At 45.4% G+C, this 23,847-nt stretch overlaps 1 protein-coding gene across 1 annotated transcript in view; it reads right to left on the bottom strand.

The window, feature by feature from the left end:
- The window catches only part of CNTN5 (contactin 5), a 278,579-nt gene that overhangs the window by 134,163 nt on the left and 120,569 nt on the right, over nucleotides 1-23,847 (bottom strand). Inside the window, exons 6-9 of the mRNA XM_066618972.1 lie at nucleotides 23,039-23,220; nucleotides 15,377-15,513; nucleotides 13,514-13,643; nucleotides 9,999-10,149 (exon numbers count right to left, since the gene is read on the bottom strand). Coding sequence (XP_066475069.1) covers nucleotides 9,999-10,149; nucleotides 13,514-13,643; nucleotides 15,377-15,513; nucleotides 23,039-23,220 — 600 coding nt within the window. The remainder of the gene's footprint in view (nucleotides 1-9,998; nucleotides 10,150-13,513; nucleotides 13,644-15,376; nucleotides 15,514-23,038; nucleotides 23,221-23,847) is intronic.

The raw sequence follows: 23,847 nt of genomic DNA, 5'->3' as shown, positions 1-23,847 counted from the left end.
GAGGATATTTTGGGGATTGCTGAATCAACATGTGGTATCGGTTTTGCCCAATTGGCTCCAGTTTTGGGGTCACAGCATAGCCACCTTATATGCTTATTCAGAGCCCAATCCTATGAATGTCTACTCAGTAGTCCATCCCATTATAGTCAATGGGGTTTATTTCGAGGAAAGTTAGGATAGAATTGTAACCACAAGCAGCTTCCTCAGGAGGAAGCCAACACCATGGCTTCAATGCCGATGGTATTTTTGGATTCAGCACCTCTAGTAGTAGTAGTAGTAGTAGTAGTAGTAGTAGTAGTAGTAAGTTCACAAAGCAGTTTACAGAGAAAAATCAAATAACTAATGGCTCCCTGTCCCAAAAAGGCTCACAATCAAAAAAGATGCAAAAGAACACCAGCAGACAGCTACTAGAAAAGACATTGCCCAAATACACCCAAGAATAAGTTTAACTTTTATGACAACAAAATGTGTGTAGTCCTGTGATATCCCAATGTTGTAAATGAAGAGAGTATTTTTTTAACTCACTTTCTAGCACCAACATAAGGGCAATGCAGCTCCTAGCTAAGAAAACAAACATTCCCTTACTTTAAGGAGGCCTTCGTGAGTGCCCCCTAACTGCTGGATGCAGCCCATGTCCTATGGGCACAGCTAAGCCAGTGCTGGAAAGTGGGTTAGGATTTGGGCCTAAGAGAGTTGTGTATATTGAAGCAAGACTGAATAGATGGCATGGCTATGGAGCCTGCCGCCCCCATGCATACAGACACACACTTTCTGTTTTCAACACGAAACTATTGAATAACTATTCAAATTCCCATTACAAGGTTGTCAAATGAAAATTAGTACATGATGCGCTCAGAGACACAGATTGTTCAGAACCTGCTGATGTGTGAAATCAAAATTAGGCAAAACGCTGGGAAATCAGGAGGATGGACGAGGGGTGCGCATCTGCAGCCAGCGAGGTGCCAACAGCCTTGTCAGGACTGGTTAGTGGGAGCGTTCCCTCCGTTTACTTAAGGTTTAAAAAAAAATGAAAAGACTTCCAGGCTAATTACGGCATTTGCAAGGCCACATACAGAGGAGGTATTGCACCTCTCTCTATTGTGACCTTAGTCACTCTCACTCCGTATATCCTATTAGTTTCTCCTGAGTGCTCTCTTACCTTCCCAGTAGCGTAGCCAGAGGGGAGTATGCTAAGTACTACAGGCTGCGCAACTCTGTGAGAGCAGCTCCTCCCAGTCGCTGACAGAGCCATGTTGCTGTTGCTGTTCCGAATGGCTCTGACAGCGACTGGGAGGAGCCACTTACATGGGAAATTGGGGCACCCGCTGTACTTACTGTGCCCCCCCATCACACTACAGGACCTTCCAGTCTATAATTCCTCTCCTATGCTATTTAGTCCCGTCTTTTTGATCCCCTTCCCTCGAGGAAAGCCCCATGCCCCACAATGGAGCTTCTCAAATCTGCGCTGACAATTCTGCTGGTGCAGATGAGAGAACCTCCGTGTTAGGCTTTGCAGACCCCCCATCCTGCCCTCCCCGGATAACGCCTCCCCCCTTGCCATGAAGGCCCTTACCACTGCCCGGAGCGGTTACCTTGCTCCAGGTTTCCTTCTCACAGGGTGCCGTAAATGCTTTCTGGCACCTTTGAGACACCTGGCGCCAGCGCTGAAGGCCCATAGGATTGGACTCTGAGTCCCTGTTGGTGTTGCATCACATGTTTTCTGTACTAGACATCGGTTTGTCTTGTACAGTATCCTCTTCCAGTTAGTCACAGCTCAAGAAGTTAGTTGCGACTAAGGCCACAATCCTATTGGTGCCTAATGCCGCTAGAACGAGTGTTCCGGTGTCACTATACTCTTTCTGGCTGTTGCGAAATGCAACATGCCACAGCACACAGGCTGGTTGCTACAGCAAGTGGCAAATGACTGGCTTCTCATGCCAGAAGACACAGGATGCCTGATGGGCCAAGTAAGATCAGATATGGGGTGGGAAGGAGGCGGGGGTAAGTGGGTGGGGCTGGCCGGAACAGAGGAGTGATGGGACAGGTCAAGACCAGGATGGAGCCAGTTTGGCGGCAGCAGCATCTGCTAAATCCAAACCTCCTTCCTGGGTTCAGTTTGCCTTCATGGGTCCACACGGACTTGTGCCAGCAATATCGCTGGAGCATTTCCAAGTAGACCCACCATGCCGGCAGCAGCTTACACTTACCTACAAATAGTCCTTTGCCCTTAGGAGGCATCCAGAGGCCAAAACTTCTGCACAGGATGAAGTGGGCAGCATGCTGGCACTGCTGCATCGCCACATGAGGAGTTATGTTGGATTGGGCTGCCTGTCCCATTTATTTCAGGGGATCTAAGTTCTTTAGTCATGACTAACTAAATGTAGAATACAACTCATTACCAGGGGATGAATGAAGAGGCACTGTCGGGTTGTTGGTTTGGGCAGTGGTCATTTGTCTCCTGTAATATTTCAATGTCATCCCATGTTCCTATAGATCTAGGGTTCCCAACCCGTGGTCCGTGGACAACTGGTGGTCCGCAGTGCCCCCCCCAGGTGGTCCGTGACGTCTCTGGTGAAAAAAGAAAAAAAAAAGCCCTTCCAGGAAGAAAAAAAGCCTCGGCAGTGCCAGCAGCCAATCAGAGCAGCTCAGAGCCAATCAGAGCACAGCCTCTCTGTCTCCTGCCTCCCCCCTCCACCTCCCTTCCCTCCTTGTCTGTGAGTGCCCAGACAAGTGAAAAAGTGAAGCGCAGGCGCCTTGTAAGGTGCGCGTGTGTTTGTGCAGCCTCATGGCTCAGCTGCATACAGAGGAGAGGTGCCCTGCCGCCCACTGCCTCCAGCCTACTGCCTGTGCCTTCAGGTGAGCCCTGGCAGCCTGGTTTCTCAGGAGTCAGATCAGGACTCCAGCCAGCCTGGAAAGTCCCTTTTGAGGAGGAGGAGGGGGAGGAATGAGAGTAATGAGGAGGAGGAGGAGGAGCAGGAGCAGGCTCCCAAAGGCATCGCTGGCTGGCTGGGGGGTTTTCCCTGGGAGTGGGTTTCTCTGGATGTGATTTCCCTGGGAGTCTGGACTCCAACTAGCCAGGGACCACAGAGGAAGGGAGTTGGAGGCAGTGTGGCAGCAGGAGAGGGGAGAAACAGTATGCTCAATCCCCAGCCCTGGTACCCCCTCCCCAGTTGGCAGGATTGGGCCCCCTGGATGTGCTCTTCTAACGCCCAGGGGTGGAGGAAGGGATCCAGGCAACCAGGTTTTGGCACCCCTTTTGGAGAGGGAAACAGGCAGCAGCTCTGCTGTCTTACTGCAAGCTCCCCACCTGGGGAGAAGCAATCCCAGGAGTTGCAGAATAGGCACCACCGTAGCCAAGTACAGCAGGTGCAGCCCCTGACTCTTCCTCCTCAGAGAGCAGCAGCAGCTTTGTCCATGGGGAGCCCTCCCCCACCCCACACTTGGCCAGTTCCCTATCTCCTCAGATTGCAATCCTATGCATGCTTACCTTGGAGTAAGCCCCACTGACTATAATGGGACTTACTTCTGAGTAGACATGCCTAGAATGGGGCTTTTAGTCACACTGTGGCTGTGATGGACTTCTCCAGAAATTTCTCCAATCCCCTTTTAAAGGCATCTAGTCTAGACACCATCATCACATCCTGGGGCAAGGAGTTCCACAGACTAATGGCAGAGTAGGCAGCTGTTGTTTTGTGGCTGCAGCCTACCTATAGGCTTGCTCACACTCTCTTAGCTCCAACAGCTAGAGCATGACAGCAATTAGAACAGGAAGTGAAGAGAGGCTTCCCCCCCCTTAAAGACCTTGCAGTGCACACCAAAAGGACTTTTCTTCCTGAGACATGCAGCAGCCATTCTGCTCTGAGCTGGTGCTTCTCCTTCAGGACCGACCTACCTAAATTGTGTTGAACACTTTCCTAAGGACTCTGGACTCACAGGTGGGGGGAGCAGGGCTAGGGCTGTGTAACAAAAGGAACTGTGGAGGGATGTGTGTGCTTTTTGTTGGCTCATTTAACTACCTTGCATGACTTGTCTATAATCCCCTTGTGCTTACCCTCTCCCTTTTTGAGGTGTTTTTCCACACTTAAAAGAGGCAAGGGCTGTGTGTAATGTGGTCTGGTGTGCGGGAAAAGAGACTGGATTGAATTGGGTGGGTATGAAAACCTCTGAGTTGGGGGGGGGGAATTATTATGTGTTCCATGTAAACTCAAGACTTTCACAGCTAGTGAAGCAAATGTAAGCACAACCATCACATTAATTATTAAATAATCTTCTGATGTATTACAAATTTAATCGTATTTTTTGTGTGCGAGGGTGGGGAGGTTGCATGTGGTCCCCCCTGTCTCCAAATTTTGCCTTCGTGGTCCCTGAGCTCCTAAAGGTTGGGAACCACTGCTATAGATGATCTACAAAGAAAGTCTCTTGAGTTTGGTTCCCATCCAGTGGCGTAGCTAGGGGGGGTTCAAAGCACCAAGTTTTGCAGGGAACCTCATAACGGCATGCAAGCAGCCCCTGCCCCCTCAAATTTTGGGTGGTGCACCCATTGCTCAGAATGGTTCAGAAAAGAGGAGGGGGAGGGGCCACTTGCACACCACCACGAGGCACCCTGCAAACTTGATGCTTCATACTCTCTCTAGCTATGCCACTGTTCCCATCAAAACATTTAACTAATCAGTTTTATCCATTATAATTATTTCCGCTCTGCATGCCACTGGTAGTCCTTTAAAATAATGTGTGATATATGTATTTTATATTTTATGTGTTTTATAACTTTTAAATAAGCACTTTAATGTTGTTGTAAACCACCTTGGGTGCCCTTTGAGGAGAAAATGAGGATATAAATCAAATAAATAAATAAATAAATTATTGGATAGCGTGCTTTACAAAACTATTTGTTGCAAGATCGGTGCATGGTGAAACTGAACCAGATGTTATAATTAAATTGAAAAGATCTGCTCAAAATACAATTACTCGCAATGTCATGGCATTGCGCAAAGATCCTTTTTAAAAAGAAAGAAAAGAAATGGTTCTGCCATTTGCTTTTATTACACAGCAAAAGTTGACACAAAGTTGTTTCCTCTCTTGAATTTACATTCAAATCTCTAGTTCCCATTATGAACTGCCACAGCTAAATTAGACTGTGATTTATGCAAGGACAAAAGAAGAAGAAGAAAAAATGAAAAACATCAACTGCACAATTTTCAGAGGAAGATTAAGAAAAAAAAATCCTGTTATAAAACATTTTTTCACCTCCCCCCTAAACGTCCTCTCAAACTTGCCTTTCTGGTGCATTATGATCATTAAACCACTATGTGGGAATGTGGAGAATCAGCTGGTAGCCTGTCCTCAGTTGTTTAAATTCCTACGTATTTTAGATGTAAGTTTCCATTAAGGATCAACAAAAGCAAAAGTGGTAGTCTAGGGGGTTTTAACCACAGAAAAGCCTTTAACTAATTGATGGCTTTTTGCAGGGCCTGCCTACGCCGAACTCACAGAGAGAAAATTAGGCAGCCATTTTTTGCCACTGCGACAACTGAGCCATGGTTAGTGAAACCGGTAATTAGTCTGAGATGCAAAGGCACATATTTAAAAAGAGTTGCAGAGTATAACTGGACAAGGACAGGGCTTGTGACAGTCTTGCTTTCTCAGATCTCTCAAGGGCATACAGCAATCTTCCTTGAAAATCAAGAAGAAAAGACAGTTTTCCGTGTGTGTGTGTGTCTGTGTGTGTGGTGCGTGTGTGTGTGACATTAAGGCAAAAAAGGAAGAAAAACAAAATAGGGAATACAAGAGTCAGACTGCAGGATTATTAACAATGTTCAATGGTCGAATCGAAGTAGAATAAAAAAAATAGTTAAAATGGGAAGGGGAAGCATTAACGTAGCGCCTGAAGGCTTCTTTGCTCATTACTTTACACTTTGCTTTTTAGATTCATCTTAATGTCAGCATGAGAGCTAATGTAATCAAGCGGCTAAAGATCGAACAACGTGGCACATTAAGTTTGTGATTGGAGTGGACCGGCTTGGTTTTTATGCCTTAAATAGTAGCTAAGTGAGGGTTGGGATCGTGGTTTGGGAAGGGGCTTTCACCCTTTGCCTCTAACATGGTGCTGATCTGGACTGCCTGCTCCCCATCCCACAATACTGCTTTCCCCATGAAGGGAGGTCCCACTGAGGCCAGTTGTGAACTTCTTACCACCATCATGGCTGTAATTGCTTTTTCATCACAATTGCCAGATAAGTAGGAGAAAATGGGGCCATAAGGACTGGGTTTAGGGGGGCTGCAGAGGGAGGGGAGAGAGGTGTTTGGTTTCTGTTGTGCTCCCATCAGTATCAGTGTGACAGGATCCAGGCTACAGTTTCAACAGCAATGATTTCTCCTTTGTCTATTGTACATATAGGCCTACATTAGACAACTTCTGAAGGTTCATTTAAACTGCAGTTTCTTATGCTGCAGTTTCACTCAGGTCTTTACCATCCCTTTAATCATCTTCCTCCAACTTTTATGGATCAAAATTAATATAAGAAGATAGAAAAGCGCTTTTGGACCAGATCACAGACCCACATAGTTCATTTTTTCTTATAGTGGCCCAGTGGCAACAGCCTCTGGGATGCCCATAAGCAGGAAAGAAAATCATAACTCTCTCCCAACTGCAACTTATTCCAAGGCATATTAAACAAATATTGCTTGCTACAGGAGGCAGGGAAGATTAAAGGGGACAGTGGGTGCATGTAGTAAAAAGCGAACCCATGGAGACCATTGGCTCAGCTGGCTCTATGGGCATGCGCTGTTTAACAACCGACTGCTTAATGACGGATCACATATATCAGGGGTGCTCAATACGTCGATCGCGATCGACCGGTCGATCGTGAGGCAAAATAAGTCAATCGCAGGCTTCTCTCCCATCCACGCATCCCTGGGAGTGAGCCCCGTCCTAGGAGTGACACTCCCTGGGAGTGATGCATCCCTGGGAGTGAGCTCCTGTTCATGCATCCCTGGGAGTGAGCCCCGTTGACTCTACTGGGGCTGACTCATGAGTAGACCTGGAGAGGAGCCGCTGGCAGGCTTCGCTCCCAACCATGCATCCCTGGGAGTGAGCCCCGTTGACTCTACTGGGGCTGACTTACCTTTCCCCTGTTTTTGCACTGGTATGTATGGAGATCTGCCCCCCCCCCAACTTCCATCTGTTGGTTCTGTGTGCAAGGGGTTTTGCACTGGTCTTGCTGTGATGTCTATATAGAGATTTTCCCTCCCCCACACCTTGCCCCTGTTTTTGCACTGGTCTGTATAGAGATCTGCTCCCCCCCCCCCACTTGTACTGGAATCGAGGAAGATCTGGTGAGGAGGTAGATGTGGTGTCAGCAGTGGCCCCTTTAAGGGTAAGGCCTGGGCATCCAGCAGAGTGTGCTGCACAGCTGCAGCCACTTGAAGGCAATAGGGCCCTCAGGGATATAAGAGCACCGGAGGCAGGAAGGGCTCCACTTATTTATGTGAGTCAGCCTTTTCCTACATGAAGATCATTAAGTCCAATGTTCCACCATGACTGATGAACATTTGGAAGTGTGCTTGAGGCTGGCTGTCAGCAGCTACTGTCCGGACTATGCATCCTTAGCTGATTCACTTCAGTGCAAGTCATCAAAGTAAACTCAAGTAATTACAAAAAATGTTTATAGTTAATTATGTTGTGTTGTGCAATATTGGCTCATGCGGTTATGCAAGGTACACCAACATACATTGTACACATAAATGTTATATGTTATGATGGCGTGAACATTGTAAAAAAACTCTGGTAGATCTCCGGGCCTTGCTGGGTTTCAAAGTAGCTCTCGAGCCAAAAAAAGTGTGAGCACCCCTGACATATATGATGGTGGTCAAAGCACAACAAAGAGGCTCTTAGTGAGGCAGTCAGGTCTGCCATAGCCAGCAGAACAGCGTTTGTTTATACAACAAAGAGGTTCTTTATGCAAAGAAGAGGCACTCTAATCTCCTGTAGCCTGTGCAGCCATCTAGTGTCTGGCAGGGAGTGGCTGTTTACACAACAAAGGCACTAGATTGGGCTGAATGTTTGCTTAATGACCTAATCGTATAACAACAGGGATAGGAGAACCTATCCCGTTGTTAAGTGGCACATACCTTTATATTGTTTATACAGGTCCTGCCTCCATACATGGGGATTTGGGACCAGTGGTTTTAACTAACTGCAGATTCTGAACCTGTAACGGAAGTCGGACCTGAGCCCTCAGACACAATCAGAGAAGTTCTCTGGTTGCATCTGAGAGTGAAAAAAGCTCCAATGGAGACTGGGCTGCCTCCTTCCACCCTTTTTCAAAGGGGGAAAGGAGGTAGCGGTGTGCAAGTAATTGTGGTGATGATGACATCACCGCAATTACTTCCGGGTTGGGGGGGTGGCAATTAGGGGAATGTTCCCTTGTGGGAAAAACACCAGGACCTCCACTGTAGAAACTGTATCCTGTCCAAGATGCTAAAATCTCTGGCCATTTTGTACACAAGATCACATTGAGCCAGAAGTCACAAATATTGCTGAGTTTCTGGTTTTATTTTCACTTATCTTCCATACGCATGCTGGATCAGCCTGCTCACAATTCAGAGTTTGCCTTAAAAAGCAATTTCTAAAAAGTAATTCAAGTTTAAAAGTTATTTGTAGATTCAGTGTGTGGAAACTGCTAAAGCGGAATTAAACTGAAGACTTGGAGTCATGTGCATTTGTCTGACAGAGATGTGGTCTGGCCCAATGTTTGAATAGTGGCAATCAAGTTGTAATCATCAGCCATCAAATTAAAGCACAATGCTTTGAAATGCAAACAGTTCTGGTGTGATATCCGGTGTGTCACACACATTCGGGAAAGCCTAACAAAGCAAAGTGAGCCCATTTACATTAAAGACACCATCTTCCTGAAATTAGAATTTTGTCAGCTAAAAACAGACAATTAAAACACTTTTTCTTTTGCAAAATGAGCAAAGTAAGTAATAATAGAGTCTTAATAGGATTTGCTAGAGTGGTTTGGGATGATTTTATTTTAACTATAATTAATGGTCATGCGATAGAAATAATGAACTGGAGTGAAAATGTAATAATGAGATGTGTGAAAGGAGTGAGAGAAATGAACAAAGCTGTGTTTAAATAAATAGTTTTATTTCTCTAACTCCTCAAGTATGATGGCTTAAATATTATTTGCCACTGATACTGCAAAAATAAACAACTATGGTTTTCATACACGGGTTTTGTTTGGGGTTCTTGGGAAGCTCAGCAGATGTTATTCAATGGGAAGACCAATTATAGTGGATGAGCTCCCCAAGTTAATGAATATGGGACTGCAGCCTTAGAATGCCTGGGGAAGTACTACATAAATATAATACTAAGAGAGAAGGACAGCCAGATATCAACAGTTCTTAACCTAGCACATTTGGGATATGTTTTATTCCAGTCATTCTTTTTGTGTGTGTGTGTGCATACACTTTAGGTGAATTATGAGCTTTTGCATTGGAGAGCCACCAACAATGGTTGATTCTTGCCTCCACCCCAGAACAGCTTTGTCCCCTGTCCCAGGAGGTGAGGGCGCACGCCAGATCCTATCCCCTCATTTTGCAGACTTCTCGTCCCTTTCTTCTCCTCACTTGTGCCAGCTACAGAGACCCACTGCAGCTCTGAAGTCTCTTGGTCTGCCCCCAACTGGATACAGCACACCCATTTTTGACACAGTTGTATCGGCGGGGAACGGTCGGATAGGGACAGGATTGGATCCAAGCTTACGTAACATATTTACATCATACTGTCTCAATTAGAACCAGGACAGCTTCCAACAATAAAAATATGCATTACAGTGCATAACAAAAATAATACAACAGCAGCTAAGGTTATATCACTTATGTAAACCACTGAAAGCCTAATGTGGAATGCCTAAGGAACTTGACTGTTATCATTTTTACTCCTGCAGGCACCCATAGAGTCAAAAGCAAAAATAAATGAACGGACATCTGACCTTTTATTTTCTCTGACTGCTCTGTCTCCTTTCTTCCATGAGATGGTTGGCTTCGGAGAGGCTTGTGGTCTGCATTCAACAGCGACTTCTTGGCCCCTGGTAACAATGATTGTCTTCTTCAGTTGACTTAGAGGGAAAGTCGGAGCAGAAGCTATTTAAAAGGAAAAATTTTAGTATTTCAGAACAAACATTTAACTTATTCTCTCACTGAACTCTTATTTGCCATTTTTTACATACTACTTCTAACCCAGGGCCTATGAGAGGAATTTTAGCAGGGGGTACAAAATTTTTTTTGGGTCCCTTCCCAAAGAGGAAGGGGGCAATGGGGGCAGGCAGAATAGGGAGGCAAAATAGGACAAGAGAGTGCTGACAGCCGCAATAGTCTTTGGAGTTCAGGTCTACTAGGTTTCTTGATGCAGAGCCCAGGTCTACCCAACCATGTGGCACTGGCAGCTAGATAAAGTAATATGGAAAATTAAACACACTCCTAAGTCTCTCTAAAATTTTTGAAATAAAGAAAATCAATTGTAGAAAATTAGCATCATCGTATTTAGACTCACCCTAGAATGGATCAAAATGAACTTCCCCCAGCTGGGTCCTGAGCACTCTTTCATGGCTATGGGATCCGCAAGCCAAAGAGCTACTGCAGCAGGCCAGTTTCCTCCCAGATTTGACACTGTGTTAAGGAAGGTCATGGAAACTTTCCTGGACCTGGTGTGTATGACTTCCAGCAGCAGTTAACACTGCATGCACGTGATTGTGCCCCAGCATTTTGCACTGGCAACAAGTTCAGGTGAGACAGGAAAATGTCAAGTCCCAGGAACTTTCTGGGCCCCCACCTTTGGCTGCTGGGCCCCCTTTCTGACCCTGGGCCCGTGTACAAATTACCCCCTTTACCCCCCCTCCTAGGCCCACCCCCTCCCACAATACAAAATGATCCTGGGGTATGTGTACCCCCAACCTGGTTTCCAACCTGGGGTGTGTGTACCCCCAGGGGTACTTGCCAGGACCTTTAGTTGTACTTAAAAAAGAAATGAATAATGGTGGAAAAAGGCAGGTCTGTATTAGAATGCCTTGAGGGGCTGTTAAGGAAGCACGGGAGGAAGATAGCTGGTTGCAAAAGCCCTACCAACTACTAATTTATGGTTATCATGTATCAGGAATCAGTGATTGAAAACATATAAATTTGAAATAACAGGAACTACATTAATTACAAACATTTTTATAGTATGAGGGGTACAGTTTATGGAAATGGGCTTCCAAGGGGTATGCAAGTGTAAAAAACATTGGGAACCACTGCTATAGTACGTTAAACCAGCATATGCATCTAAAATGAATCAACTGAATCCCATTTTCTTACCATTTTTCTTTCATTTCTTGTATATGTTCACGATGTAATTATGAATGAAATTCAAGAGTTTGAACTTACAGGCAGCAGAGTGAGAAGAGGACTCACTCAGAACAGTTAATTAAAATGATTTGCAATCAACATCTCCTGACAATTAAAACGCTTGTAGCGTAATAAATGTCGTCTATGTACTAGTTAGAATGGGTTGTTTCTTTCATTTTCTTAGACTCCTGAATTTGTTTTTCCTTATTTGTTGTGGATTTCTGGGGTGGAAATGGCAAGGAAACCGCTTGTAAATGGCAAGGCACTGACAAGCTTCACGAGAATAAACAAACCATTCAACGATAAGCATATTGTTTAAATTGGGTCTAGAGCTCAGTGGTAAGTGGCAGCTCAGTGTATTTAGATATGACTTGCCTACAACACATGAAAAACATATGCATAGAAAAAGACAGCCGCAATTTTCAACCAGTGTGCCTCGGCAAATTGGTATGTTGTGAATGGTCTGCTGTGTGCCACAGTAGTTTGTGGAGGGTCATTTCTTAGTAGGGCCATTGGGAGATGTGAGCTCCCTAATGGCAGCATGGTGTGCCTTGCCACTTGTTAAAAAAAAAATGGATGGTGTGCCCTATGGCCCTTGAGCTGGATTCAGCACAATTATTATTATTATTAACAGTATTTATATACCGCTTTAAAACTAAAAGTTCACAAAGCGGTTTACAGAGAAAAATCAAATAACTAAATGGCTCCCTGTCCCAAAAGGGCTCACAATCTAAAAAGATGCAAAGGAATACCAGCAGACAGCCATTAGAACAGACAGTGCTGGGGTGAGGTGGGCCAGTTACTCTCCCCCTGCTAAAAAAAAGGAGCACCCACTTGAAAAAGTGCCTCTTACCCAGTTAGCAGGGGTTAACAATGTTGAGGCCCTCCTCATCATGAGCAGCGCTTACCGATCTGAGGCGCTGCTCACAGCCCACCTGATCTCTACCTTCTGTGCCGTCATGTCTGTTTGGAAATGTAGGCACAAAACCTGCTGGGGCAGTGGCCTACAGCCATGACTACCCAGAGTGCTGTTCTGTGGAGACCAGGTGGGCTGATTGTGAGAAGTGTGGCAAAGTGGTAAGCGCTGCTCTGAAAGGGGAGGGTGTTTTCACAACACAGTGGTTGCATGTTTGGCGACTGCTGGTAAGAACATAAGAACAACTCCATTGGATCAGGCCATAGGCCCTTCTAGTCTAGCCTCCTTTATCTCACTGTGGCCCATCAAATGCCTCTGGGAGCACACAAGACACCTGTATCCTGGTGCCCTCCCTTGCATCTGACAATCTGAGGTAGCCTGCTTCTAAAACCAGGAGGTTGCACATACACATCATGGCTTATAATCCTTGATGGACTTTTCCTCCAAAATTTGACCAGTCCCCTTTTAGCCAGATGCTATCACCACATCCTTTAGCAAGGGGTTCCAAAGACTAACTACATGCTGAGTAATGAAATATTTACGAGAGAAGATGGTCTAGAGCAGGGGTGTCCAAAGTTTCTGGCAGAAGGGCCACATCAGCTCTCTGACACTGTGTTGGGGGCCGGGAATAAAAAAAGAATTAATTTAAATTTTAAATTTGAATAAATTTACATAAATTTACATAAATGAATATATTAAAGATGAACTTCTATGAATGCATGAAGGTTTTGCAATATCTCAAGGCCTATAAAAGGCCTTGCACAAAGCAAGGCTGGCCTTTCCTTTGCTGCCGCTACTGCATTACAGACATGAAACAGCAAGCAGTGGAGGGAGCCCTCATTCCACAGCTCATGCAAGAGGTCAAACAGTTGCCCTCAAGCTGAGAGCAGTTGCGTTGGGCCAGTGTGGGCTCCAACAAATCTCCGGAGGGCCAGGGGCTCATTGGAGACTGGGGGCTCTCTGAGGGCCGCATTGAGAGGCTTTGAGGGCCGCAAGTGGTCCCAGGACCACGGTTTGGGCACCCCTGGTCTAGAGAATTAAATTTTTTCCTGTTCTGCCAGACCTGGTGATCCAGGACACAGCTTCCCACCATTTCAATGGAATTTGCTTTGAATAACCTCCTGGTAGATTGTGCTCTGCGGCCACAGCGGACTCTTAATAATAAAACAGAAGGGCAATGTTATTAAGAGAATGTTATTAAGTACTCACCCAGAATCCTCAATTCAGCACTGGTGTAAACGGCCCCATGTTTGTTTTCTGCGACACACTGGTACATTCCAGCATCAGACTGATTGACACTGTGGATCATCAGTACACCATTAACCATCTCAATCCTGCTCTGTAATGGAATAGAAAAATAATTCTACAAAAGCAAACAAAAGCAGAGGAATTTGTAGGGTTTTCAGGTTTTGATGAAGAGAAGGGGGAAAGCATAATCTACTTAATATGCATGGAACTAGCATATTGAGCTCAATGCTGTCGGCTTTTCCCTTGTTTTGCCTTTTTACTCTGTGACAGCGCTAAACTGTTTTGGATGCTGAAAAGCACGTACAATGGATATTCCCAAAGATTATCTTCTTTCATTGTAAATACAATTAGGAGGTGTGGTTGAACGTAATTGTGGTTCACAATTCTAATTTGTTGATGCATTGCTATCAGAAATCTGCAATAAATCAGGGCTGGTTGTGTGTCACACTCTATAAATGAAGATCTGAATGGAGTCACCAGTACAATTTGACTGCAGCGCTATGCACACTTACCTGGGAGTAAGTTGCAGTCAGCTCAATGGGGCATAGAGAGACATGTACAGGATGGTGCTGTTAGTGACCCAAGCCGAATACTGCCTACCAGTTCTATATTTGGTCCATTAGGCTGGTTCTTAGGATTGCAAAAATGTGTGTGTGTGCCAAACACCTGGTAGGGCACTAGACATAGCTGGTGGGGTTGTGTTCAGTTTGGTGGATCATAAATTCTTCAGGCCAGGAATGGAGAAACAAGTTGTGCTATGAAGCTCACTATATAGCAGGCACGAAGAAGAAGGTCTTGGGTTTAATTCCTGGTCAGGCAGAGAAAGTCCCCTGGAGAGAAGTTTCTAGTTGTGTAAACGATATTGAGCTAGATGAATCAATGGTCTGCCTCAGCTTAAGACAAGCATTCATATTTATGGTTTTGTATTCTTTTATTTATGTGGTAAGTTGCCTTGGGTCCCTTTGGGGAGGAAGGTGGGATATAAATGCCATAAATAAATAAAATAAATAAATTTATTTAAATAAAATAAATTTACAAAAAAAAAATTCAAGAACCGGGTGCTTAGTTTTTTAAGGATGTGCTTGAAAGTGTTCAGGTAACACCTGTTGAACTTTTAGAAGCCAGAAGTATTTCTGAGTAAGACTTTGGGTGGCCAGGGGAACAACATGGTGTCATTACATGACACTGTTCTGGAACTGGACTGAGACCTGGAAGGTCCAGATTCAAATCCCCGCTCAGCCATGAAGCTTCCTGGGTGACCTTGGGTCAGTCTCTCTCTCTCTCAGCCTCACCTACTTCACAGTGGTAGTTGTGAAGACAAAAAAGGGAAGGAATTATGTACACCAACCTGAGCTCCTTGGAGGAAGGGCAGTACAAAAATGTGAAAAATAAACAAGGCTGAAATGCCCTGAATAGGTCACTGTCCTCCCAATGATTAGCAGAAGAAGGATAAAGGTATCTACCGCATAATGACGTTCTAGTCAATGACGGATTGCATGTGTGACGGCAGATCTATAAGATTATAATGGAGGATTGTACAGGTTTGTAGCCTAGGAGCTATACCAGATTACCCCACTAGATGGCGCTCTGTACTAAGAATGTTCGCACAATGAATAACTCATCTAACAACATATTCCTCAGCAAGTATCCCCACCTTTAAGGGATGCATACCTGTAAATAATCAAAACCTAAAACTTTTCATGCAAATTTGTTTCCTAGTCCTGCTTATAATGCAATAAGCTTTTGAGATTCTTTGAGGTCATCTGAGGATAAATTCATTCAGTTAGGTTACCTGAAAGTAGAAGAAAGCTACTATGCCCTTACCTCTGACCAGAGCGGTGTTCCATTTTTCAGCCAGCGATAGGTGGGTCTTGGCTTTCCTGTCGCTTTACATTCCCAGCGCAGTTGATCTCCACTGTCTAACTGTGTATCATTCAGCCTCTCCACCCAGTGTGGGTATGCTGCCAACAATCACACAAAGAAGAACACAATGTTTAATATTACTGAAGCTTCAACTAACATTCTAAATCAGGGATGTCAACATAAGGCCCGCAGGCCAGATGCAGCTCCAAAAGCTCTCTATCTCAAGACACCTTGGGGTGTCTCAGCACCACCATCAGCTGTTCTCTGTTCCTGAGCTGTGCTGACATACCAAGGCTGAAAGGGATGCCTACATGATAATTGGGATCTCCCATATCTTGAAAATATGCCCAAGGTTTGCATATTTTCTCTTCTGTCATTTGCAGCTGGAGTTCCTAAATGTGAGAAACAAGTACATATTTCTGGTCATGACCTGCTTAATGACATCGCTTCCTGCTTGATGGCATCACTTACGGTCCTCAGCAGGCATCATTAATGCTATTTGGCCTGCTGTATGAAACCCATGTTCTAAATGTTCACATGAGTGATTGAATATCCATGATGACCCCGAAGTAGCAAGCTGTACCCTAGAAATGGATATGTGTCTAGTCTACTTCCAATGACAGAATCTCGTTTTCCATTCCAAGCTGTGGAAGAATTTTTGAGTGAACTAACTGGAGTTATCTGTATCTCCCCTCACCCTAGAAAAATTCATATTTTCATATTACTTTTCATATTACTTCCCAGGACAGTTTGCCACCAACAACACTCAACAAAAGTAGTTCACCAAGTTGTTTACGTAGTGAAATAAATCAAATGGAACTTGAGAGCTCGGGTTGGGCCATGTCTGGCTCAGTGCTGGTCTGGGGGGGACACATTGAGCCAGATCTGTGGATACAGAATCTGGGGATATGGAGGCCCCACCTGTATTCTGAACCAGCTTATCATGTATTTTGCCAGCATCACTAGTTCACAAGGAACAATCAGTGTGTGAGGACTGGGAATGCTACCCCACTAACAGTCCAATCTTATGCATGTCTACTCAGAAGTAAGTCCTATTAGAGCCTGGCTTACTCCCAGGAAAGTGTGAATAGGATTGGGCTGTCAATGAGTTGATTCTAAGGCAGTATATCACCCTACACAGGGTTAATGTAACAGCACCATCTTTCAGACCATTGTAATAGAAATGTGCAAGATCCCTCTAGGAGGTAGGGTGTGGTGTCAACAGTGGTCCCTTGCTCTGGCAGGTGAGCACGGGGTTAACATCAGGGTCTTAGATTGTAGTGAGAATGCTGCACAGCTGCAGCCACTTGGAGACAAAAAGACACTCAGGGTTAAAAACAGTACCTGTAGGAAGAGAAAAGGATGTGGGTAGTAGAAGGAGGAAAGTTTGAAGGGAGGGAGAACTAAACAGATGGATTAATGGACTGAGGAACTAAGGGACTGGCTGATGGATTATTGGACTTGCTGGCTGACCAGAGGACTTTTGGCTCTCAAGTCATTCTCTTTGCAAAGCTTCCTGTGCCCAGAGGAGCTCCTAGCTGTATACGGAATCCCCTGCCCATCTGCAGCACTCCGAATCTCATTCCCCTAACCAACACAAGGGTTTAGCAACAACAGATGATGCTGTAGACTTGAGGCCTTAGCATCAGTTCTGCAGATGCCAACTTGTACGGAAAAAAAGATTCCTCAAATTAATAACGCTTAACACATTAATCTGATGAACTGAAGAGGAAAGCTTTTAAATCTCTTTGGTACAGCACTGCAGTGAATCAGGTGTCAATGGCCTTGGCATCCAGGAATGTAGAATGTCTCTGGCAAGGATGTTAGTAATTGAGAGTTAGCACAGTGAAGAATCTATTTTGGACAGAACATAATCGATAGAGCACTTTAGTAGCAGACCCAGTGCTGGCCTGAATTTAAAAATAAATCTTATAATCACCAATCAACGTTTCGAGAAGTTACAAAAAGACTTCATAGTTGTGCCGTGAGTTGGTTACAACAAACAGAAATCAAGTTGGTATTAAGTTTGGAGTCTCAAGATTTCCAAAGGAGTGGGCCCACAACAGGAAATGTCAATTTCTTCAAGCAGCTCTCCATCATTTGTCTTGATCATATCCATGTAGAATTTAAATTTTGGAAAGAAGTGCTGATACAGTAGAAAGAACATAACTGCATATCAATCCCTCCAACTGTATTATCTTGATATTTTAACAAAATTGTGCAGGTTGAAGACCTGGGAATGTTAACTGCTCTACCTACTTCATAAAAATGCTACCTGGTGTCTGATACAGTAGCGCAGCTGGGGGGGGGACAGTACATACTGCAATGTGCCATGTAAACAGCCCCTCCCACTCATCCTCAGAGCCATTCTGGGCAGTGATGGCAACTGCAGGGTGGAACAGTATAAATATACCTTCAAAAATGTATCATGGCATTTTATTTTTCCTGTTTGGATTTATGCCTTAGTAATTACAAGGATTAATTGCTGTTCCCTTAATAAATACAATGCATACGAGCCAGTTTGGTGCAGTGGTTAGAATCGGTCTTAGAATGAGGACAGCCAAGTTTTGTGACATGCAACAAGTCATGTTCTGAATGCCAGACACGTTCTTTGAGCTCAACAGGGTTGTTAGGATGATAAAATGACACTGGGCATGGGATGGTACCATATTTACCACCCTGAGCTCTATGGAGGCAGGATGGGAATAAAATATATTAATTTATTCCTGCATAGGTATAACTGTAAATATATACAGGTCAGCCCTTGGTATCTGCAGGGATTCTGTTCCAAAATTCACAGATAATTGAATCCATAGATTTCAGGCCCCTGAAAATCTCTGAGCTGAACTGAGCTCTGATCACCTCTGGAGATTGTTCTGAGGCTCACAGAGGTTGCATGTATCTGTCTGTGGCCTCTGTGGGTTTCAGAATGCCCATTTAGTTTCTTGTGGAAACCAGAAGTGACATTTATATACCTTTTAAAGGCATTTGGAGGGCTGGGGAAGCCTCCAGTCGCTTTTGGAGACTCCAGCTGGGCCCTCTCCTGCGGGTTGGGATCCTATGGATACTAAAATTCATGGGTACCAAAGCAGCAGATGACGCAGGTCCACCTATATAATATTTGTTCTGCCCAGTGTTAGGCAGAGGGAGTGCGTTTCAATGACTGGTGAGTGATTTACAGGTTATGTTGTTTTTAATGCTCCTTGATACGTTTGACTGTATTTTACAATGTGTTTAGTTTTCAGCAATGACTGTCTTGGGGTGTGCTATAAGACTTTGGAGTGTGTGTCTGAGAAGTAGGGTAGAAATTCCACCAACAAACAAACTTACTAATATACTTTCATAGCAATCTTTATGTATGAGCAGGCTTGAACTACAGTTAAGTATTTTAAGTCTTAGGGATTTAATCACGTGCCTAGTTTTCTTTTATTGAGATCAATAGGTGTTCAAAGTGCTTAACCTTGACTGGAGTATGCCTTATGCCAATGTACACCAGGAGAAAATGATGTACGTGGTATTATTGGAGCTGGATATTCTAAAATTCATTGTTCCATGATCATTTTCGCTGTAATTTTAGTATTTCATTGATATTAGGCTTTATTTCATGGATCTGTAACCCATTTTGGGTTTGAGAAAGTAGATAGGAAATACAGGCATCTCCCCATATCTGCATATCTGGTAACCACAGTTCTCCTACTGCCCCCATTAATGTTGCTTATGTGCTTACCACATGTGAAAATGTTTCTCCCTTTTACAGCTTATAGTGCTATGTGCAGGCAGGCAGGCAGGCAATGCTTAAAGAGACTAATCCAGTCATTTTCAACCTTTCTCATTTCACGCCATAAGGACAAGGTACTAAAATTGTCAGGCACACCATCAAGTTTTTGACAATTGACAAGGCACACCATGCTGCCAGTGGGGGGGGCTCACATCCCCCATCAACCCTACTAATAAATGACCTTCTCCCAAATTCCTGTGGCAGACCAGTGGACCACCTGCAGCACACCAATGTGCCACAGCACAGTGATTGAAAATGGCTGGACTAATCAAACACTAAATTAACCGCTTCCTGTTAACTTTTGATTAGCCTCTTCAAGCATTCAGCCTGCCTGCATTCTGCACTATAAGCTTGCATGCTTACAGCATCCTGTAAAAGGAAGTTATAGTTTCACCTGGCACTAGTGGTAAACACCTAAGCAATGATAATGGGTGTGGGGGGACACGGAGAACCACGATACTGGATCTGTAGTTATGAGGGGACACCTCTAATGGTGATAATATTGACAAACAAGATTGTATAACCTTATATGTGGAAACCTTTTGCTGAGGCTTCGTTTTGGAAAAGCCAGAGGTTCTTCCATGAGATTCATAAAGGCAGAAATGTTTTATTATAACACAGCGGTTCTACCACAACTGACCTTCTCCTGCAATGCACAGTTTTATAAGAATTCTCAGGGGGGCCCAGTTCACATGTGAAGGTCCACCAAGCCTGGTTGGTATCCTGCATGAGTTAAGGGTGTGCCCTAGAAAATCCTCTAGAATTCTCTGTAACAGTTGAGCATTCTTCAGCAGAAAGTCAATAGGGAAACGGTTTCTTGAAGGTAGGACATTGAAAACCACCAACCCAGACCATAAAATCAACCAGATTCTGAATGCCAACCAACGCACAAGAAATCATAGATAACCCTATGACATGGGAGGGCAAAGTACAGAATGTAGAAAAGTGAGCTGAAAAGCATCTTGCAAAATGGAACACAAAGAGTTTTTCATTCCTTGCAGGGCTGAATGTCAAGCCAAGTGGCTGAGACAGATGCGGTGATGGTTTCCAATGTGTCAGCTGCATCAGGCAATCATGGTACATCTGGTTGTCAGCATTAGGTAAGATGGGAATCAAATCAGCCTGTGACTGCATGAGAGCAGACAGGCTAACTCTCCGTGTTCTGGGCATTCCCCAAAGCTTCCACGGTGAACTGGATCAAATTCAGCTGACAAACTGAACATGATTAAGGTAGACAGAAAAGCTAGTACCTAAGGATGAATGCAAATCAGAGCATTCCCCGGAATGACAGGCTTAATCCTGTAACCCAGTTTGAATCTGTCCAAAGGACCACTTGTAAGAGATGGTTGTTTACATACAAGTCAGTGAACCTACAGCAGGAAAAATCTGCAATGTCCATGTCAGTTTCTTGACTAAGGTTTCTTTTCATGCTAAAAAAACAAAACACATTCTTCTCTGAAAAGAGAGTATGTGCACTCAGCAAATTGCTCATCAAGAGTTATCTTTTCTTTGCCGGCTGTTTTATATTAGCTGGTTGACAAGAAAAGTATTTTACAACCTAAACTATTTCGTGCATCAAGCTCACTCAACAAACATTCCTAACTTGTACTCACTCACCAGACCTCTTAGTTGTTTAATTCTGTATGCAGCACAGTCTACCTTTAATGAGAAACTCATGCCCCAATGTAACTCCCTCCGGTCTAGCATTGAACTGATGGAGGTCACATTATGGCAGTCGCAAAGCAGCCTTTGCCCACAAGAACAGCAGCGGTTGGAGTGGCCTCCCGTGTGCTGATGGATCTATGCCAGAGCAGCTCAGCTCAGGCAGTGGGTGGGGAGAGATGGAGAGGGGTTGAATGAGATGGGGATGGGTGGAACGGGTGGAATGGGAGCGGTGACAGGGGAAGGAAGATGGGTGGATCAGGCCCAGGAGGGGAAGGGATCAACAGCCACAGTGCATGCCGAATCCCAACCCCCTTCCCCAGCCTGATATGCTGTGACGTCCATGGCTGGCGGAGACCCCGCCCCTTTGGGTGTGCCCAAGCACGGGGGGCTTACCCGGACGATGCGCGTCGGTCGTCGGCGAAAAGAAGACCGTGAGGGAGATATAGTGGATTTATACAGCCGGTTTACTCGTGTTAAGTTCTTCACACTCATGGGGCCTGTTACGTCACAGGCCCCTTTGTTTTACATAGACTGGTGGCGTCGGCGCATACCCGGCCCATTCCCCACGTCGGCCTGACCCCTTGGGGCTTCAGGCCTGGCTCTCCCGCTGCTGTCTGTCGGCCAGGGGTATGGGTTCCCGAGAACTGCAGTACCTTGGCTGGGGGTCTGCTCAGCTGTCCTCAGGAGGGCCCCTTGTACCTCCGGTCTTGCCCCTCGAATCCCTGGCCTCCAATGGGGTTTGTTGAGAGGGGGTCCTGGCTGTTGTAGACTCGCCTCTCTGATTTCTACCCTAGGACCCCAGGCATGACTAGGGTCTGGAGGCTCCCAGCCCCTGGCCCTTCTCTCCAGGGCTGAGGTCTGCCGAGTTCCCTGAGGAGCCTCAGTTGTCTGGATGAGGCCGGGGTGGCTACCCCCTTTCGCCTCCTCTGGGATCCCTCTCCCGACTGGAGAGGAGCGACCTCTCCCTTGGCCTCCCAGCCTCCTTATGAGGCTCTCCTTGTTCTGCTCCAGCCCCGCCCTTTCCACCCACGTGCCTGCTGACTGCTCCCAGGAGGCAACAGGGCCTGCTCCCTGGGAAGGGACTTGGCTGGGGTCCCAGTCCTGATAGTAGTCCTGTTTTACTCCAGAGGAGGCCCTTACCCCTGAGGAGGACCCTGCTCCAGGTTGATTCCAAGCCACCTGGGCTGGGCCTAGGTGACATATGCCTTTCTGGGTTAATGCATACTTGCACGAGAGATTAAGCAAGCACAGGTCCAAGTTGACTTATAGTGGTTGCTGGGACTAAACCCCAGTGCAATGGGACATTTCCTAATGAATCTAAACCCCTCCTCCTGACACCACTGTCTCATCCAAGCATTGAGACCCCTGAGTCCCCCTTGCCTGGCTGGCTGTGCGCATGGAACAGGTAGGACTTCTGAGAAAGCTACTTTTGGTCCTGGTTTTGATATTTCTACCTAGCAGCCTAAATTTGACCTCCAGAATCACCCAGCTACATTTCCCCATGTCTTCTGTGCTGACATGCACCACAACCACTACTTTCCTCCCCAGCACTCTATCAGCCTACCTAGACAAGATCGATGCCCACAACCTTCATATCAGGCAGGCAAGCAGCAAGTATGCCTCCTGGGACCAAGTGTCTCATTAGGAAGAAGTGTCAAGTTAGGAGAAGACATAGTGAGTGAAGCTTCTGTGTGAGTTTAGCAGTAGAGTAAGGAAGCCAGGCCCCAAACACTGCCCTTCACTTTCCTTGAGAAGAGGAGGCGTCCGACTACATTAAGCTTTCTTGATAACCCCAAAACAAACACACAAAACTATGGAGTCAGAAAGGCAGCAGCAAGGTGGGAGCCATCTAGTGTTTTCTACCAAGGGTCATATGTGCCTCTTGGGTATAAGTTATGGGTGTGTTCCTGGCGCAAAGCGCTCCAGGCTTTCAGGGAACAGGCTTGTTCCCTGGAAACCTTGGTTACTGACCAGGAGAAGCAGGGATAGGCAGAGAGGGACCACTCTAAGACATCCAGGGACATGAAGGTGTCATCCCATGCTTAGACGGGCAACCTGTCAACTGCCAGGGAAGGAAATCTCAGGGTTGGAGGACATCATTCAGGAAAAGAGGAAAAAAATTTGCTAGTGGGTGAATTTGAATGGTGTGCAACAAGCAAGAGATAAACTTCAAAACTTACTGTATACTTGCAGCTGGCCTCTGAAGACATTCCTTCCACGGGAGTTTTCTGCCTTGCATTCATACGTCCCTGCATCTTCTAGCTGCACATTTGGGATTTCAAGCATCGCTTGGGACTTCCGCAGACGGGCTTTGCTTGGGTTGGGGCCATTTACTTTCCTCCACGAGATTGTTGGAACGGGGCTGAAATATTTAGTGAAGTCATGATTAGCACTCTCCTGTCATTAAGAATATAGATCCCGTTACCTGCTAATTTAAGTACTTAATCGTCTAAGCAGCAATAAAGTGTAATCACAATTAAGGCTCATGAACCGCTTGATATATCTCACTTTTAATGGAGAATATTTAATAAGCACTGCCGCTGCTGTCATGGTCACTTCCTATCTATCGGAAAGAAAGTTAAGATTTTTCCAGCAATTAAGCCACAGAATTTAAACCAAGCAAAGACCTTTCAAGGGCTCAAAGAAACAGCATCCCAGAATTGCAGGGGGGAACGGATACAAACATTTCTTTCAACAAGAAATACAGGGGGCTCTTGTATCCAAGGATCCTGTATCTGCAGGTCGGTTCTGCGGATCCCCACCTGCGCATGCCCCTTCTGGAGGCGAGGGTGGGGGTGCAGGCGTTTGCCCCCATGGTTTCATCCATGGTTTGTATCCATGGTTTCAGGTAACCACAGGGGACTCCGGAATTGAACCCCCATGGATACAGGGGCACGCCTGTGTTTTCAGGAAGAGCTTCAAATTGAGGCTGAGCATCTTGCAGTTTAGAGACTACTCAGTCAACATGCAGGCAGTTCCAGTTTGTACT

This window comes from Tiliqua scincoides, chromosome 3 (genome assembly GCF_035046505.1).
Source record: "Tiliqua scincoides isolate rTilSci1 chromosome 3, rTilSci1.hap2, whole genome shotgun sequence".
NCBI lineage: Eukaryota > Metazoa > Chordata > Lepidosauria > Squamata > Scincidae > Tiliqua > Tiliqua scincoides.
This window is presented reverse-complemented; position numbering and strand designations above follow the sequence as displayed.